The sequence below is a fragment of the Sus scrofa genome, chromosome 11 (assembly GCF_000003025.6).
Source record: "Sus scrofa isolate TJ Tabasco breed Duroc chromosome 11, Sscrofa11.1, whole genome shotgun sequence".
Lineage (NCBI taxonomy): Eukaryota > Metazoa > Chordata > Mammalia > Artiodactyla > Suidae > Sus > Sus scrofa.
The window spans coordinates 781,253-800,473 of NC_010453.5; the positions used below are offsets into that span (position 1 = coordinate 781,253).

At 54.7% G+C, this 19,221-nt stretch overlaps 1 protein-coding gene across 2 annotated transcripts; it reads right to left on the bottom strand.

Moving 5' to 3' along the window:
- On the bottom strand, positions 12,024–18,857 carry GJB6 (gap junction protein beta 6). 2 transcript variants are annotated; one of them, XM_021065432.1, is made up of 3 exons: positions 18,651–18,857; positions 16,450–16,572; positions 12,024–13,461 (listed from the first exon to the last, which is right to left on the bottom strand). In XM_021065432.1, the coding sequence occupies exon 3, from the start codon at positions 13,445–13,447 to the stop codon at positions 12,662–12,664; it is 786 nt and encodes a 261-aa protein (XP_020921091.1). In that variant the 5' UTR covers positions 13,448–13,461; positions 16,450–16,572; positions 18,651–18,857; the 3' UTR covers positions 12,024–12,661. The 2 variants fall into 2 exon arrangements, with proteins under 2 accessions (XP_020921091.1, XP_020921092.1); XM_021065433.1 differs by lacking the exon at positions 18,651–18,857 and adding an exon at positions 17,995–18,534.

The window sequence follows — 19,221 nt, forward strand, 5'->3', positions numbered from 1 at the left end:
GACTTGGGTTCTGACGGGGCAGGAAACCTTGCGGGGATAGTTCTGAGCCGTCCAGAGCGAAGGACAAGGCGAGGGGGTGGGGGGTGGGAAAGGGCCTCCCCTCTGGGCACCTCCACACCAGCTGGACGAATCTGCATTTAGCAGATGACTCCAGAGGTGACTATTTTTATAAGTCTTGTAATTATTCTGTGGCTGGTGCAGTCGTATCGCTGCACTATTTGTGGCTGAAAGCATTGCTTTGTTCATTGTAAACGTTGAAAAGAAGGCTTAGGTTTGTCACCGTTTTCCAGCCCCATTAACTGGCCACCGAACACGGTAGAGAAGAGGTTTTGACTCGTGGTTTTTTTTTTTTCCCTAGGGCTGCACCCGTGGCACATGGAGGTTCCCAGGCTAGGGGTCCATCGGAGCTGTTGCTGCCGGCCTCCGCCACAGCCACGCCAGATCCGAGCTGTGGACTCGTCTTTGTGGAAGAACTCTGGCGTCTCCTGGGTGGGTCTTGAGTGAAGCGGATACGCAGGGCTGGCGCTTTTCAGGGAAGACCAGGCACTTATTGGGTAACTATTGATGATTAACTGTTGGGGATCCGTGATAGGTGCACCTTGTCACGTCAGAGTGTCAGAGATACGGATGACTCAGACGTTTAGAGACATTCCTGGTAGCAAGCGGGCAGATCCCAGGTGTGTATCATTGAGCTGAACTGCACTGCAAACACCTGAGATGCAGATATTTTCAGGGATGCAGTTGTCGGGTTATAAGGTGAAATGCAAATGTGTAAAGCTATTTGGCATTTTAATTTGACAGGTGTTTTATAGATAAATCTAAAAAGTTGCTATTGTGCAATTAATCAGCATGAGGCAAATAGGATTTCTTAACATGTTTTAATGAATGATTGCCTGCAGCTGCCTGATGGGGCAGCTCCTCAAATTCCCCGGGGAGGGGTGCCCTCAACATACACAAAGCACCTCTCACTTAAATTTCTGACTCACAAATCATACGTAGGTGATGGGAGAAAACGTCTCGAGACAGGCAGAGACTTGCGGGCGCGTGGAGCCCCTGTCCTGGCACTTGGCAGTCGGGGTCTGTAGGCTGTCTCTGAGCTGTTGGTCTGCACCCACTTGACCTCGCCGTTGCAATAGTAATCTCATTAATACTTGTCAAAAAGGGGGAAATTTAGTCCTCCTCCAAAGAGCAGATATTAAGAACCCCTGGCGTCTCTGGGTAATTAGTTAGGGACATAGGATAATATACTTTTAAAGCGGGAGCAGCTGCAGTGGGAGCCTGTGACGTTTTTGTGGGTACAGGGGAGAGCATTTCACTAGGGCTTCTCGCTGCAGCATTGATGACCCACAGACGCACTTACGTGCCCTGGAAATTGTTCATATCAAATCATCGAGGGAAAAAGATCATTTATTGCATTCCAAGTATGTGGAACACCAAAAAAAGGGATGTCAGTTTTCACTAATTTAATTGTTCTTCTCTTCACTTTCCAGTTAAAGTCATTTCATAAAAATGCCAGCTTTTGAGTTGTGACGGAAGCTCTGATAAGCCTGCTTCTATTTTAATATTCACCCATGAAATATTTGTGGGAAATCTGAAATACTTGCTGGACATGAAATATTTGCTGGACGTGTCCCCTTTGTGAGGCAGGGTGAAATGGATCCGTTTCCTGGGGTTTAGCTGGATGAGCACATGCTCTTACTTGCAAATGCATCAGTGTGTGATTATTTAAGCAGGCTGGAGAATTTGCAAAGATACTTCCACATGAGTTTAGATCAAAAGCATGTGTTGTTCAGAAATGAATTCCAAGCTATAACTCCCCAGGCAGACTGGTGGGGAAAACTGACAGCTATTGAGTATAAAAACTGAAATCTGTAAGCTGTGGTAAGTTGTCAAACGGAAGCTCTGTACCACTCGTAACGGAACCGAAGAGATTTATTTCTTCATTGCAGTTGGGTTGGCACAGTGTTGTGTTATGTATCACCTCGAAGAGCTCTTGGAATAGGTTAGGGTGTAGCAAACACTCCTAGAATGAGCTCTTTGCTAGAGAAGTACAGGCACAGCTCTGACAGGTGGCTGCAGAGCAGTGGCGCCTGCTGCGTGTATCTGATAGACGATGGCAGCTCTTCATGAAAAGCTGGTCTGCGATGCCCTGGGTGTAATCTGTCACTCTCTGGAAACCACTGTTTCGCAGCCGCGGGACCAGCCAGGTGAGCGCCCTCTGCCTCGGGAAGCCCCTGTGGGAATCGGCTGTGCAGTCTGCGGTCTTAGAATTCAGAACGGGGTCTGGGTGTTAACCATTCATCTGAACTTTCTCTTTAACTATTTCAGAGCCATTTCTGCTTTGGGGAAAGAAGCATGTTTTGAGTGCTCTGATTTCAACTCCTTGAAAAATCTGTGTGCAGCGGGGTGGGGGTGGGGTGGGCAGGAAGGGACTTGTAATACTCAGAGGGCACAGCAGGTGGCGCTGGGAGGACCTCTCAGGAAAACACTCAGAAGCTAGTGGGAGAGTCTCTCTCAGTCTCGTGTTGCTTGTAGCCGCCTCTTAAATAGGCTGGGAGGTAAATTTCTGTTGTCCCCCCTCCCCCCGAAATGGAATGGCTATCAGGCTGCATCCCTCTCAGGAAGGATTCAGCGATGTTTTATGACCCGTTGCCCACAGGCAGGTCCTGGTGTCAGTGCACTTGCTGCTCTGCATCTCTGCCACAAAGCGCTGGAAAGTCATTGTCCCGCCCTTTCCAGGGCACCGCGGGCATATCACTGTGGCCCCAGGGGGGGAGGTGGTGTTTCGGCAGGAGAGGCGTCCAGGCTGCTGGCTCCTTGGGCCTCCTCTGCGCTCAGAGCCCTGAGATCCCAGCAGCTCCGGCTGCTTCATACCCCGTTCAGGCGGGAAAGTGACTTCCCCGTGAGACACGCTCCCCTCCTCCTCTTGCCGACCCGAGGATGTGGCCCGTGGATGGGGAGCAGCAGCAGCTCCGTAGAAGTCCTTCACGAACTTAATAAAATTATCTGTCTAACAAAGGACCCACACATAATGCTCTGGTGTCTCGCACGCTCAGGAGTCATGGGGCAGCTGGTTCATGGAGCATGTATTTCAGGAACCAGAGGAAGACCTTCCTCGTCCACAGCGTGGATTGGACGTTGCGCTTTGGGAGGAAGGAGGCAGACACAGTGTCTTCGTTGTTTCAGTTGCCTCTGAAATAAACCCGGGACCGGCGAGCTCGGGAGGCCGGCTGCTCGCTCTAGGGAAGCAGAGCGCGGAGCGCTCAGTGGGCGGGTGGGGGACCGGTACTGGTCACCCCGGAGGGCGTGGGCGTGTCCTCCAGCCGCTCCGAGGGCAGTGTCCCGTCGTCATCCCATCAGCCAGGCTGTGTGACACTGCACGCTGCTTATTAGGTTGACGCACTTCGGAAAGACATAATCCTGGCTTGCAATTTACCAAGGGAAAAATAGACTGTTGCAGAAAGAATACATTTGAACGACTGATTTAAATCGGATGGCATAAGTGACATGCAGAAACACGCAAACATAAGTGACGTTTTCTCTGAGTATAACCCAATAAGAAGGTCCTTGGGCTAATCATTTACACACAACTCAATATCCTGGGGCACACCAAACGCTTCGGGTTTATTTTATCACATAAGTCTATGAGGAGAGTGTTGTTTGTTTTGTTCTTTTTGTTGGGCTGTGCCCGCAGTGTGAAGAAGTTTCTGGGCTAGGGATCAAACCGGAGACACAGCCGTGAGAGCACCAGCTCCTTCCCCACTGAGCTCCAAAGGGAGCATTGATAATCCCATGTACAGATGTGGAAAGTGAAGAATCAAGAAATTTAAAAAATGAGATAACATTTTAAAAAATAATTTCTTTTTTTTTTGGCTTTTCTAGGGCCGCACCCGCGGCATATGGAGGTTCCCAGGCTAGGGGTCGAATCGGAGCTGTAGCCACCGGCCTACGCCAGAGCCACAGCAACATGGGATCCGAGCCGAGTCTGCAACCTACACCACAGCTCACGGCAACGCCAGATCGTTAACCCACTGAGCAAGGCCAGGGATCGAACCTGCAACCTCATGGTTCCTATTTGGATTCGTTAACCACTGCGCCACGACGGGAACTGCTAAAAATAATTTCTTTTGTGTCTTTTAAGAACGTCTTAAAAGATTTTAGTGCCTTTCTTTGTGTAAATTTTATTGGAGTATGGTTGATTTACAACGTTGTGTTGTTTTAGGTGAGAATTTCTTTATATGCACGTGTGTGATGCATCATATGCGACTTGAATCTATGTGGTGTCCTGCCTTTATTTACCGCCCCCGACCCAGGTCTGCGTAGTGAGTGTTGAAAATGAGGGCAGAAAATGAGACAGCGTTTTGGAGAATGAGGCTGGGTGACCACGGCCTGTCCATCTCCCCGTCCCTCCCGGCCAGTGTGACAGAAGGGGCAGGGACACCTGAGTGTGAGTCTCTGGTCATCCCCTTCTGGACAGAGCGGCCTCAGGAAGACGCCCAGCCCTGGTGGGCTCCCCGCACCCCCGACCGCCCAGGGTGGCGAACGTGCCCTCCATGTGCAGAGCCCAGCCCAGGGGCCCGCTTGCAGTAGATGCTTGAGAAGTGAGGGTCCCCCGTTCAAAGAGATCACCTGGCAGGACGGAGGAACAGCTGGAGCCAGAAAGCTGTCCACCTCCATCCTTAGAGGAAGCTGTGGTCCCAGCATGACCTTGGTTGGAATGACGGCCTCCGCCGGCCTGGCGCCCACAGCTGGGCTCCAGGGGGCACGGCCCCTCCCGCACAGAGCGCCCCGGACACCAGCTTCCCTGGGGACGGTGGCTCCTGATCTTCTGTGTCAGGGGAGATAGGAGAGCCCTTGGCGGGGGGTGGGGGGTGACGGAGGAGAGGCGGGGGAGCAAAGCTGGGGGCTGGCGGGCTGGGCCGACACAGACTCCGATCAGCCCGGTGGGACAAAGACGGAAAGTGGACCCCTGCAGAAGTTTCTCAGCATCTTTAATGCGGTTTCGTTTGGGAGGAGAGGGAGGGCCTGGCCGCCCGCAGGGTGCCTGCTCACCTGCCGCCAGGACCCCTCCCTGGGGGCAGAGGCTGGAGACAGGCTGCCGGGAGGACAGGCTCCTGTTCTGAGTCCCCGGGTCTTTACAGAGGAGCCGGGCCAAGCCAGGTGCTCCTGTGGCTTTTAGGGGCATTTCCAGAGCAAAGGAGCGCAGAGACGCAGCTAGCTTCAAGGCACCTCTGAAAACGCCTGCCTCCGAGAGTGTTTCCCATGGCCAGCATGGGGGTCCCGGGGTTGGGGGGTGCTGGAAGGCAGACCCCCCCCCGCCCCCAACCACCGCTGGCTGGATGAGACTCTGGAGTGGCCCTGGGATGGACAGGATGACCCTCACACCTGACGGGCTTGCCTGCCCCGTGGGAAGACAGAACCAGGCCGGCTGCATAAAAAATAGCTCTAGAATTTGTAAAACATACAGATCCTTGGACTGTGGGGCCAGACAGCTGCATCCCTTCGGCGTGGGGATCCCTGGTCTTCGTTTGTGTTCCCTGGTCCTCACGCCTTTGTGGCTGGACTTGGCCCCGTGCCTCAGGGAAACTTGGGCTCCTGGCTGGTGATGGTAACGCCAGCTGTTTGGGTCAGAGCTGCTGTGCCAGGAGGAGACGCGGTCGGTTAAAGCCCAAACCCCCCGCGCCTGGCGAGGCGGGGAGAGGCTGTGGCCTGTGGCCAAGAGGCTTTCTTTGTGCAAGTGCTGGACAGGAACGCTGGTTCTTGCCCACGTGTGCAGCCCTGCTCCGGGCAGAATCGAGGCCATTCCTCTGGCTCTTTTAGGACGAAGTTTTACCGGAAGCAGTCAGTTTCCTCCTTGGCCCGTGCCTGCCGCTTTCTGATCCCTGACAATCTGGGTACTGTTCACCGGTCATAAGACGCCGTCTCAGGCTGTATTAATATGTTTTGGATAGAAACTCACCTCTTAGCTAATAAGAGATGAGTACAGGGAAATCATTACTTATGGCTGAGTGCTAACTACAATTTAAAACACCACGATGGAGTTCCTGCTCTGGTGCAACAGGGTTGGTGGCGTCTCTGCCCCACCACGACCCAGGTTCGAGCCCTGGCCTGGCACAGTGGGTTAAGGATCCGGCATTGCTGCAGCTGCGGTGCAGGTCGCAGCTGTGCCTTGAATCTGATCTCTGGCCTGGGAACTCCATGTGTTATGGCGCAGCCAAAAAAGAAAAAACAAACAAAACCACATTACTCCTGAATCCGTAAATTTAAATGCCGTATTCGCGAAGGAGCTTGGAATAAGTTATTTTTGTGTCTGTCTAATAAATCACAGCCAGAAATGATTTAGGTTCAGGAGTACTTGACATTTCTTTTCTTCTTCTTCTTCTTTTTTTTTTGTCTTTTTGTCTTTCCTAGGGCCACACCCGCGGCATATGGAGGTTCCCAGGCTAGGGGTCGAATCGGAGCTGTAGCTGCTGGTCTACACCACAACCACAGCAACGGTGGGATCTGAGCCGCGTCTGCGACCTACACTACACCACAGCTCATGGCAACGCCGGATCCTTAACCCACCGAGCGAGGCCAGGGATCGAACCCGCAACCTCATGCTTCCTAGTCGGATTCGTTAACCACTGAGCCACGATGGGAACTCCCGGGAGTACTTGACGTTTCTGAGGTGGGCTAACTAACCATGGGGTGTCCGAGGCTGTGGTATCAGCTTTGAAGAGGTTCTTGGCGGTGATTCCCGTTAATTAACTCCTCATCCTGCTGTGTTTTCCCGCTGTGCTCTGACGTCCGAGTGGTTCAGGGCGTCCTGTCACCTCCCCAGCCCCTTCGCTCTCACAATGACCCAAAAGGGCCAGCGTCCGGCTCTCGCATCAGCATTCACCTAAGTGTCCCCGGCCGTGGGGAAACCATGGCAACGGCGGTCCTGGCAGCCGGGAGGTGGTTCGCTGGGCCACCTCGGGTCCCCTCGGGACGGGGGAGGGCGGGCTTCCCCTGCTGGAGAGAGGGGGTGGGCGTGCAGGACCCCAGACAGGCTGGAGGAGGGCCCAGGGGTGGGACCGCAGGATCAGGGAGCACAGAGGCGCTGGCGAGAGAGACTGGGCATAACCCTGGGGTCACACTGTCTCTCGGTTTATAGGAAACTTGAGCCTGGAAGATATTAAATGGCACCACAAACGTGCAGTCAGCAAAGCTGAGGCTGTGACCTGCTCTGGGAGACAGTGACCCAGATGCTGAGGAAAAGAAACCGGCAAGAAAATAAAAAGGGCTGGAGGGGAACCCACAGCTTAAAGAGGCCTAAGACCCATGAACCAGGACTTCCCTGAAGGCTCGGTGGTTAAGGATGCGGCCTTGTCACTGCTGTGGCGTAGGTTCGATCTCTGGCCTGGGAACTTCCACAGGCTCAGACGCAGCCAAAAAATAAGAGAGAGAGAGAGATAGAGACACATTAACCAATTGCAGCATTTGGATTTCCTTGATTCCGAGGTGAGGGAATCACTGTTTATTTTATTTATTTTTGCCTTTTCTAGGGCTGCTCCCAGGGCATATGGAGGTTCCCAGGCTAGGGGACCACCGGCCTACACCAGAGCCACAGCAACGTGGGATCCAAGCCGCGTCTGCTACCTACACCATAGCTCATGGCAACGCCGGATCCCTAACCCACAGAGCAAGGCCAGGGACCGAACCCGCAACCTCATGGTTCCTAGTCGGATTCGTTAACCACTGCGCCACGACGGGAACTCCGGGAAGCGATGTTTAAAAAGAAGGGAACACTTGTTTCTGGGAAGATGGTTGATGTACTTGTTCCTATTCTTCTGGCCAAAGGCAACTAAACGCCCTGGAAATTCTGTAAGAACTCACGTAAACAGGCTCGAGAGCTGGAAAGAAGGACGCCGAGCAGGTGGGGCCCTCGGGCAAACCCTTTGAGCGTTGGCAAGGCTGCTCCCTGGCCCTGGGGTGATTGGGGCCGATGGCTAATGGCCCACAAGGGGAGCGCCCGATAAAAGAGGCAGCTGGGGTGCAGGTTTCGGTTTGGCCGGTGGGCACGTGAAAGTGCACTTTACAGAAGGGTTGTTTCCTGTCTAGGAATTAGCCGTGGGGGAGGGCAGTCTCCCAGCATTAGTAAGGCCCCAGACATCAAAACATCAGAATGAAAAGGCATGCTTAATACACGGGCCATTCAAAAAACCTCAGCACCTTTAAAATAACTGAAATAATCAAGAGTGTTCTCTGATCACAGTGGCATCAAAGCGGACATCAGTAATTATTCATCAGTAATAAGTAGAAAGAAAGAAAACAGGAAGATCTCGGAACACTCGGAAGCTAAGCACACTTGTAAATAAACCGCAGGTCAATACATTGTATTGAATGAAAATAAAAATCTAACATGTTAGAATTCGTGGAACACCGAAGGAGCGTGACAGGGGAATTACAGCACTGCACACACTCGCATGAGAGAAGAAGAAAAGAGTCTATCAATAACCTACGCTCCCACTTCAAGAATCTAGAAGGAGACATTCAAAATAAGCCCAAAGCAAAGAGAAGGAAGAAAGTAATAAAGAAAAGAGCAGAAATCAGTTAAATTGAAAAACAAAACAAAGCAAAAAACCCCAAATGGATGAAACAGAGTTGGTTCTTTGAAAAGATCAATAAAGTTGATGCCTCTTCAGGAAGACGGACACAGAGGAAAAAGAGAGAGAGAAGTCGTAAATTCACAATATCAGCATGCATCACTACAGACCCTGCAGACAGCAAAAGGATAATAAGGGAGACTATTTGAAGAGCCTTGTAACTATTAAGGATATTGAATTTTTAAAAGAGAAACTCTCAAGACATGTCCTGCCCCGATGGTTTCACTGGGGGGTTCTCCCGCACGTTTAACGGATCACACCTGTTCTGCAGGATCTCTTCTAGTAGACACAAGAGGCAAGAACACTCCTCCATTCATTCTGGGGTGCTAGTATTACCCTGACACCCGAACCAGACAAAGTCAATGCAAAACAAAGCCTACAGACCAATGTCACTCACGAATATAGACGTAAAAAGTCTTAAATATTAATGGGTGAAATTCAATCATATATAAAAAGAACTACACACCATGACCAAGCAAGGTTCATTTCAAGAATGCAAGGTTGGTGGAGTTCCCTTCCTGGCTCAGCAGTTAACGAACCTGACCAGGATCCATGAGGATGCGGGTTCGATCCCTGGCCTTCCTCAGTGGGCTAAGCATCCGGCCTTGCCACGAGCTGAAAAAAAAATTGAAGAAAAGAAAAAAGTGGGAGGAATCACTCTAGCAGATTCAGGACTGATTTATACAAGTAATTTGTTATTGATTTTTTAGTGATTAATTATTTTTATTGATTATTAATTTTGTAGTGATTATTTATACAGTAATCAGACGGTGGTGCTGGTGGGAGGGAGGAACTGAGAGCAGTGGAGCGGAACGGTGAACCCAGGAAGACCCCCCATGAAAACGTGCCCACTTGGTTTTTAACCAAGTGCAAACAGTTTCACTGGCGGGAAGAGTACCTTCCATCACATGGTGCTCGAGCAGCCGGACGTCCACAGGCAGCAAGTGACCCTCCACTTAAGTCCCAGGCCTTTTATAGAAATGGGTGCAAAATGGATAGACCACAGGCTGCAGCGTAAAGCTTAAACCTACACAGCTTTTAGAAAGAAAAAAATAGGAGAAAATCTGGGGTCTAGGGCTAGGCAAAGTGTTCTTAGACTGGACATCGAAGCCACGCTCCATCACATGTTTTAAAATGATAAATCGGACTTCATTAAAGTGAAAAGCTGTTGCTTTGCAAAAGACCCTGTTAAGAAGCTGAAAAGAAAAGCCACAGAGCGAGAAGTCTTGACAGACCACCAGCTTTGCGCACGTACTCCCATCTGCAGACTGTAAAGCAAAACAATCCGAGAAAAGCAAACAATCCGAGAAGGGGCGAGAGACGCCAGGAGGACCTTAACCCGTGAGAAGGGCTTCAGGTTCCTTCGCCACAGGCTCGTGCGCCCCCAGCGCACCTGTCCGAATGGCCAAAGTGACGACCAGTGACCACACCAAGCTCTGGCGAGGCCCGGAGAGACGCGGTCGCTCCCGTGGTGCCGCTGGGGCTGCGCGATGGGGCGGCTGCTCTGGAACACGGTTTGGCGGGCTCTCCCTTGACACGCAGAGCGGCACCGGGCCACCCAGCAGTGGGAACAAACCCTTGCCGCCGCGACGTGTGTGACTCGCGACTCTCCGGAGAATTACACCCAGGAGAGAATCCAGTCCCAGAGGCTGCACGCGGCATGATTCCTTTCATGTAACGTTCCTGACACGATAAAATCAGGGAAACGTGAGCAGACTGGTGGTGGCCAGGAGGTAGGGAGGGCTGTGGTGGGCGGGTCAGCGTGGGAGGGTCTGGCTGTGTGCATCAGGGGACCGCCAGGAGTCGGTCACTGCCCCCCCCCCCCCGGTGATGGGACAGTCCGTACGGATCTTGACTATATCATAGGTTTGTGAGATGTTACCAGTGCAGGAGGCTGTACCAAGAGCCTGTGGGGACCTCTGTGTCACTTCTCACACCGACACCGGCAGCTACACGTATCTCAAAGGAACACGTTAAAAAGAACAATCTTTACAAGACAATGGGGGAATTACGATCACAGACTGGCTTTTCGAGTGTGATGGTGGCGTCGTGTTTTTGATTGAAAAGGTTGGTCTTTGCTCTTAGAAGACTCATGTGGAAAGGTTTACAGATGGGTATGGGTTTTGCCTTCGAGCCATCTAGGCTGCGGGCTGGACAGGTGAGCTTCCCCTGGGAAAAGCAGGGGCTGGGAGGAGCTGGTGGGCTTCTGGGCTCTGCCGGTCACAGGTGGTGGCCCCGACCCGGCTCTGGGGAGCCGACCCCACACAGTCAGTCTGCCTTGACCCTGGCTCTGCCTCTTATTTGAGTGCTGAGTGTCACCTCTCTGAGTCTGGGGCTAACATCTGGCAAGGAAGGGGGTAGGGTGAGGACAGGGAGGGTCTCCCCCGGCCCCCGGCTCTGGGGGTGGGGACTCCAGTGCAGCAGGCCCAGAGGGGCAGTGTCTGGGAATCAGAAAGCTGACCACAGAGGAACCGTCGGTGCTCGGGCTGGCAGGGGGCAGCTGGGCCCGGATGGAGGTGCACACACTTGGGGAGGGGGGCTGAGTGTGGCCTCACACCGGCCTGGATGGGCGGAGAGACAGCTCCAGGGGAGGTGCCGGCTGTGCGGATGGGAAGGGGCGGCAGGACCCCTCCAAGGCGGTGGGGGTCCTACCGAGGCTGTTTTGTCCCTGAGACCTGTTTGAACAACCCCTTAAAAGACCATCTGGGCCGACCAGGAATTACCGCAGCTGACTAGCTTCTCAGTGCGATGGGATCGCGGTTTGTTTTAAACGGTTAGTCCTTGGTGTTTATGGGCTGAAAAGCTATGTCTGGGATCGGCTTTGACTCTGAAGAAAGTGAGGCTTAACTGTTCTGTTTCTCTGAGGTGAGGGCCTGGGGTCCTAGGCAGCGCCCCCGCCCCTGCAAAGCCCCCGGTTCACCAGGTAACCCTACGCTTAGCACGGGTCCCTTCACACGGAGGTCGCTCTCCTCCGAGACATCCCAGAGTGACCAGTGCTGTGCTGAGGCACTGACCCCCACCCCAAGCACCTGTGTCCACCTGCAAAATGGGAGGAAGGCCTCCCCATGTGCTACCGCAGGCACGGGCCCTGGGCGACTCCTCCGGTCACCATGGAGATGCAAGGGCCAGGTCAGGACTCCTGCCTGGAAGCCTCCCAGCCTCCTCCCTGCAAGGCCGAGCTGACCCAAAGGGCACTTTCCACCTCCCAGAGCCGCCGACCCCCTCCAGAACGCCCCCCCCCCGGGGCGGGGGGAGCCCAGCTCCTGCGTGGGTGAGGCTGGAGCCCGGGACCCGGTCACTCCAGCCGCGCAGCCTCCCCAGGCACCAACCCACCTCCTCGTCACGCAGTCAGGACGCCCCCCCGACGGAACAGAGACGCACGGTCGGGCAGGCTTCAGCAACAGGCTAGCCTTTATTGAGGGAGCACAATCCCGCGGCAGCTGCTCACCGCGACTGCAAGTCGCCGTCCCCACCCGGAAAGCCGGGAACGTGCTGTGCCGTGAACACGTCCCACCGCAAGTGTGTCACAGGAGCTCAGGGACTTGTCTACAGACAATGCGAAACCATACTCACGAGACAGAGTAAGTTCAAAACGTAGATCATTATGGCATACTTTTAAAACTAACACTGTTTTTCCAAGTAAGGAAGACCAGTCATTATAAAAATAGTTTATGTAAGTCCAAAGTCAGAACTACAGCATTCGATCCTATAAAAATACTTTGCCTAATAAAGCATCCGTTTCTAGATAAATGTTCTTTCCCCACAGGAGTGACCTCCTTAACCTTTCAGAAAATGCCCCCCCGTCCGACGGTCCGCGTGCACCGGCAGGTGACGCCAGGCCGAGCCCGGGTTGCCGGACGTGGCCGCCCCACACCGTCGATTCCGTGGCACCCGCGAGCCCCCGTTATTCTGCAGAGTGTCCCCCGAGTTTCCCTGCATCACGAACGCCGCTGGCCAGGGCGAGGTCTCAGCCTGCGCCCGGAGCCCCGGCCGGCCGGCGCGGCCCTCCGGGAGAGGCCCCGGGGCCTGGCCTAACCGGGCAGCCCGGGGAGCGCGTTGGGCCCGCCCTCCGAGAGGAGCTCGTTGGCCTCGTTCTGCCTCCTCTCCTTGAGGGCGGGGCCGGGGAGGTCTCGCGGCGCCTGCGCGCGCCCCGCCCGCCGGCAGCAGACCTTGAGCAGCAGGTAGCACAGCTCGGCCACGTTGAGCAGCACGCAGAGCACGGACGCCGCGACCATGAAGACGGTGAAGACGGTCTTCTCGGTGGGCCTGGAGATGAAGCAGTCCACCAGGTTGGGGCAGGGGGCGATGCCGCATTTGAGCACCCAGGGCAGGTGGTAGCCGTTGTACAGGAAGTAGAACACGTACATGAAAGCGGCCTCGAAGAGGATGCGGAAGAAGATGCTGCCGGTGTAGGTCCACCAGAGGGAGCCCTCGATGCGGACCTTCCGCTGCTTGATGTCTTCCAGGTCCTTGAACTCGCTCCTCGTCTCCCCTCGCCGGAACCTGCGGGCCGCCTCGTGTCTGTAGTAGGCCACGTGCATGGCCACCAGCAGGGCGGGCGTGGACACGAAGATGAGCTGCAGCGCCCAGAGCCGGATGTGCGAGATGGGGAAGTAGTGGTCGTAGCACACGTTCTTGCAGCCGGGCTGCAGGGTGTTGCAGACGAAGTCCTCCTGCTCGTCGCCCCACACCTCCTTGGCCGCCACCACCAGGATCATGACGCGGAAGATGAAGAGCACCGTGAGCCAGATCTTGCCGATGCTGGTGGAGTGCTTGTTCACGCCGCCCAGGATGGTCTGCAGCGCGCCCCAGTCCATCCCGACGCGTTACCCTGAGCGGGAGGTGAGCAAAGCTCCGTCAGCGGGACCTGCCTGCGATTCTTAAAACCCCGCTGACACGTTACAGACCGAGGCGCTTCTCCCGGGAAGCCGACCTCCACACTGCTGGCAGGAGGTTCTCCCGTAAGGAGCACCCGCTCTGAAAACACTGGAATGTTCTTCAGAGGGTTCAGGATCACCTTCCTTCAGCTGGACTCAGGGTCTGTGTCAGCGGCTGCTTGACAGCCGCGGGGAACTCGGGAAACACTCACGGCTAAGCTCCCTCTCCATCCCTCTTGCACTTTGCCCAAGGGGTCTCCCAGGGTCCTGGGTGCATTGTATGAGTGAAGTGGCTTATCCAAGAAAATAAAGTCATCCACTGGAATGACATAACCGGCTTTAACCCAGCAGCCACAGAAGGGGGAAAAAAAGTAAAGTAACTAAAACTTATTACTTGACTTCGTATCATAGACTTGGGGCCGCCCCATAATTAGGTCTCAGCTCAGGTGGGCGTCATTACAACAAATCTTCCTACTGTCGCCATTCTGATCAGGAAGCCCTGGGATGTGCCCCGCCGGAGGTGGGCATGTGCATATCTCCATGTTTGAACACACCTTCCAGCGACTGCGCCCCTGGGAGGCCCATCCTGTCTGCTGACAAGATGAAGGCGTTGCCTCGTTAGCCCTTAAACGGCTCCCACTGAACTGGGCTGAATTCAGTGCCCCGTCAGCAAGCTTTTGATTTCTCAAACAAAGGTCCAGTTTTCTCCAACCCTCCAAAGGTTGAGAATTTAACCCCCATCCCCACCTGAGAAGGCTCTTTCCTCTCTGACTTCTCCATCCACAGCTGCCTGAGTAGCGGCACATCCCGCCCAGGCGACAGCAGCCACTGGCCTGAAGGAATGTGGAGCCACCGAAGTCACAAGAGGTCAGAGGGTCACAAGTTCCCAGAGAGTAAGGTCCCTTCCAGATCAGAGTCCCTGACTCCTGTCCCCAGGGCCCCTCCTTTAAAATCAGGGACAGTTAGCATGGCAGCAGCTTTATTTCTTTTGAATTTTCTGGGTCCTCGTATTACACATGCTATCAAAGTTGCAAAGCTGAGCAGAAAATCAGCTGTTTTACAATATACTTACTGACTTTGACTAAAAATGAGCAATTTACCATTAAAGGAAGAAAAAGGATATACCTAAATTACTAAAACAAAACAAAACAAAACAAAAAACCCCAAAACAGTGATTAGACTCAAATACAAGGGTGTCTGCCTCCTGGTCACTCAAGACAATCGGGCTAAAGACAAGTCACTGATTGCACTGTCCCTGTGAGCGGGACAGAGGCCTGCTACTAATTACAGTGGAAGTGGCATGGGAGGGACAGTGGGTCTCCATGGGAGTAGGCCCGAGGGCCACGAGCAGGCACTTGGGGTCAGGAAGCTGCTTCCTGAGGGGTGTGTTGGCTTCCTTCCCAGACTCTTAGGGGGAAGCAGAGCTCACCTCACAAGTGCTAGGAGCCAGGCTGGGGTGTGGACCCTCCCAAACTTCCCACCCCAGTGCTGCCACCGCTGCCCCCAGGACCCTCCAGCCCAGCAGCCGAGGCAGGAGGCCCCTCACCCTCCTGGCAGGAGCCTTCCCCCCCCCCGGGAAACCGGCCATAAACACTTTGGTGGCAGAAGATTTGAAGGTGAACACGCTTTGGAAATAACTTTCCAAAGTAACTGCCTCCGTCAGAGCCCTGACAGTCAGGATTCGACAAAGCACCCGTTTCCTTCTATGCTCCAAGCAGGTGCAGCCAATGGGAGAAACTTCTACAAGAAAAAGTAAAATCTTAACTCTTTCTCTGTGACCCAGACCAGTTTACAGTTACTGGCGAGGTCCTGGCTCTCTTTTAAGGGAAGAGGAGATATTCTTGGCTCCAGTATCTGGCGTATAGGAAAGTGGTGGCCTTCGAGCTAGGAAACGGCTGGCCCTTGGCGCTGAGCAGGATGGAACACTTAGCTCTGAAAATGTCGCAATCGGTGACCTGACTTCAGGAGACACGGCATTATGAAGAGAGGCTGGGCTTTCCTCTTAAATGCGAACCATTTAAGTCTATTGGCATTCTGCCTCAGGAATATAATCCTTTAGAAAACTTCTTATTTAAAAATGTAATGGTCCCGGAGTTCCCGTCATGGCTCAGTGGTTATGGCTCAGTGGTTAACGAATCTGACTAGGAACCATGAGGTTGCGGGTTCGATCCCTGGCCTTGCTCAGTGGGTCAAGGATCCAGCGTTGCCCTGAGCTGTGGTGTATGTTGCAGACTCGGCTCGGATCCCATGTTGCTGTGGCTCTGGCGTAGACCGGGGGCTACAGCTCCGATTCGACCCCTAGCCTGGGAACCTCCATGTGCCATGGGAAGCGGCCCTAGAAAAAGGCAAAAAGAGGAGTTCCCGTCGTGGCGCAGTGGTTAACGAATCCGACTAGGAACCATGAGGTTGCGGGTTCGGTCCCTGCCCTTGCTCAGTGGGTTAAGGATCCGGCGTGGCCGTGAGCTGTGGTGTAGGTTGCAGACGCGGCTTGGATCCCACGTTGCTGTGGCTCTGGCGTAGGCCGGGGGCTACAGCTCCGATTGGACCCCTTACCTGGGAACCTCCATATGCCGCGGGAGCGGCCCAAGAAATAGCAACAACAACAAAAAAGACAAAAGACAAAAAAAAAAAAAAAAAAAAAAAAAGAAAAAGGCAAAAAGACAAAAACAAAACCAAAACAAAACAGCAACAAAAATGTAATGGTCCCTAGCTTGTTTAGCAAAGCCATTCCAGTTTCGCTGATGCCAGAACCAAACTAAGGCCCTGAAAGTGGCCGCCTCCCGTCAGCACACCCAGCACAAGCTAAAGCCTTCTCAGACCGGTACCGGTGCTGTGACCCTCCCAGTGTCCTCCTCGAATCCCCACTGGCCCTGAGAGCAGAACAACTCCCACACTGGCCTGTGCTGATAAAAGGCGCCCTGGGCCCTGCGTGGAGGACTTACGGCCGTGGTCCAGAGAAGACTCGGGGCGAGGCTCCCTAGGTCTTGGACCACCTGTCAGCCACGTCGCTCAGCAACCCAGGAAGGGGACTCTGCTCAGCCTCCGGAGGGCAGTGAGGATGTGACCTGCGGAGGAAAAATAGTAGATGCGGCCGTTGTCCTTCGGCTCCTCCCAGGGGTCCGCTGCATGAACTGTTTGGGGGATGTCTGGGCCTGGCCAGTTTCCTGATGCTCTGTGCTTCGAATACACAATAAAATCAAAATCTTCAGTGTGAGTTCTCCCTATCAAAATAGTGATAAAGACCCCAATCCCAAACCTCAAGCCCATGCCTTGGGCATTAAAAAAATGGAGTTTGAGGAATTGGGTATAATCACCCCCACGTCAGCACTCTGAAAAAAAAAAATCTCAAACTCCTTATTCAAGAAGAATCTTTTTCTTTTGTCTCTGCAAATCTAAGGCCATCCAAAGGACAATATCATGGCTAATTTTTAAATTTAATGACTCATCAAAGTCCCTTTAAAATAACTACCAGTGATAAAATGGATTTAGGATGTACATATATGTCTTCAAAATTAGCTCAATACAAATGAAAAAAAATTTATGGAGTCTAAGCATAAAAATGGAGAACGCATAGAATTACATGTAGTTCATAGTCCATATAAGAATTCAAAGAGTTAACTTTTTTTTTCCATTTAGCAGTCTCTGTTCATGCAAGCAAACCTTTCCAAACGTTGAGGTCCAGCTGGAGTTAAACGATTCAGGGAATAAAACCTGGAAAAGGCCCTCTGAGGACCCAGTTCTGTCCTTGTTACCAAGTGAGTCAAACAGAGAATCTTCACGTGATGATGGAGCCACAGGAAGGGATACGCTCTCATGAACCCAGGAGCTTGGGCCGGAAATGATTTCCCCACCATTTCATTCCAGCATCTTAATCGGAGCATCCACACCACTCGCAGCCCCTGGAACACTCAGCTGGGACTAGGGCGCAGGGCGAAGCTTTGCAAGTTAGAAATGTCCTCACACTCTATTGAAATGGCTCAGCCAGAGCCTCTGTTGGTTCTTTTCCTTCTTAAAGTTCTTGGAATTCGGAAAAGGAAGAAAAAGAGACCAAAGGCCCCACTTGCTGTATCAGAATTCGTTTTAAAATAAAAGTGCCAGCGCTGCTCGGCTGGCTGCTGTCTTCTGGGCTGGGTCACTGTGGTGATGGCAGGAGGACCCGCCACCCCTTTTGTCACAGGCTCGGGTGGGCCTGCTCTCTTATGACCCCTTCTCCCCGGGGCAGGGTTCCACCTCCACCCCCAGAGCCTCCCGGAACCCGGGCAGCCCAGGGCTCTGCACAGTGCACCCGCAATCCTAGGGAGGCTGGCTGCCGCGGGCCAGAGCACCGGAACTAGGGCAAGAAAGGGCTTCCTCGGCGTCAAGAAGGGAAGAGCCACCTCGCCTGACTAAACTCAACCCCCAGCCACCGTCCCCCCGAGGGCATTGAGGCTGACCTCCACCCCCACCCCCACCCCCGGCGTCCAAAGCTGCACCTAAGGGCCCCTCACCTCAGCCTCTGTCCTCCTCTCCAGAAGGGAGGCCAAGCCGCTCAAAAACACCCCGAGCCAGGTGACACCTGGGACTGGTCCCCACCAGACAGGAAGTCCCTCCTGGAGCCTCCCTCTTTGAATTGAGTTGTGTCACCAGTGACACTTAATTACTGCGGTCCAGTGACCATCCTGTCCTGCGTGTCTTACAGGCTCCTCGGGTTACGTCGGCAGCCCCTCCGGCCAGTTCCACCTGGCCGTGCGCCAGCCCGCATCCCCATAGGGGAGCAGGACTTTGGCAGTGACCCATCAAAGCCAAGAAAATCCAGAACGCCGCAGAGGAAGTGGGGGAACGGGCACTTGCACGCACGACGACATCCATCCATCAAACCTGTTGTGCAAGTCGGGGGAGGGGGGGGCCAGATCCAGGGTAAAAGGCAAACCAGTCCATCCTCGTTCCTGCGAGCGCGCCAGGACGCGGGAGGATGCGGGGCGCGGGCGGACGGAGTCGCCCTGGGCAACCCCGACGCGGACTGCCCCCCGCCCGCCCGCCCCTGGAGCTGCCGATGCGGGGTGATGGCGGGGGAGCCGGGGGCAGCCCCCCTACCTGCTCGGGCTCCTCGGGGCACCTCTTCCGCCCCGGTGCCGAGATGGCGCGGCGCGCGCCGCCCGCTCACCTGCTCCGAGGAGCTGCAGCCGGGTGCGGGGTCCGGGCGCGGGGTCGCGAGGCGGGCGGCTGGCCGCACAGGGAGCGCTGGGCGCTGCGGGCTCGGCGGCCGTGGGGAGTCTGCAGCCGGCTCTCCCGCCCGCTCCGGGTGAGGGCCCGGCTCCCACCTGCGGCGCCTTTTAACCGCGCCCCACCCCGCCTCTGTCCTGACGCTTCTCGGGCGGGATGCGCGAGGCGAGCGCGCGGCGACGGGAGCCCGCCCGCCGCGGGGCGCGGGGCGCGGGGCGCGGGGCGCGGGGCGGGCCTTCGCCTCGCCTCCCGTGGGGTGCGGGTGCGGGGCGCACCCCTCGCCCTCCTCCCTCGGGGTCGCGGTGGGCTCCCGGCAGAGCCTGTGCTCCGGCGCCGAGGCCGATCGGTTGGGAACCGGGGAGACGGCCTGGCCGGCTGGGGCTGCAGCCCGCAGCCCGCAGCCAGGCGTCCGACCGAGCTGGACCAGTCGGCATCAGTGTGGGGGCAGGTTGTGTGGTGCCAGGACACATCCTCCTTTTTCTGGACTCCGCCGCCCTCGTACAGCCCTCCAG

What these genes read in the sequence shown, in the direction of transcription:
- GJB6 (XM_021065432.1), bottom strand. Translation starts at nt 13,447, where the DNA reads ATGGACTGGGGCGCGCTGCAGACCATCCTGGGCGGCGTGAACAAGCAC.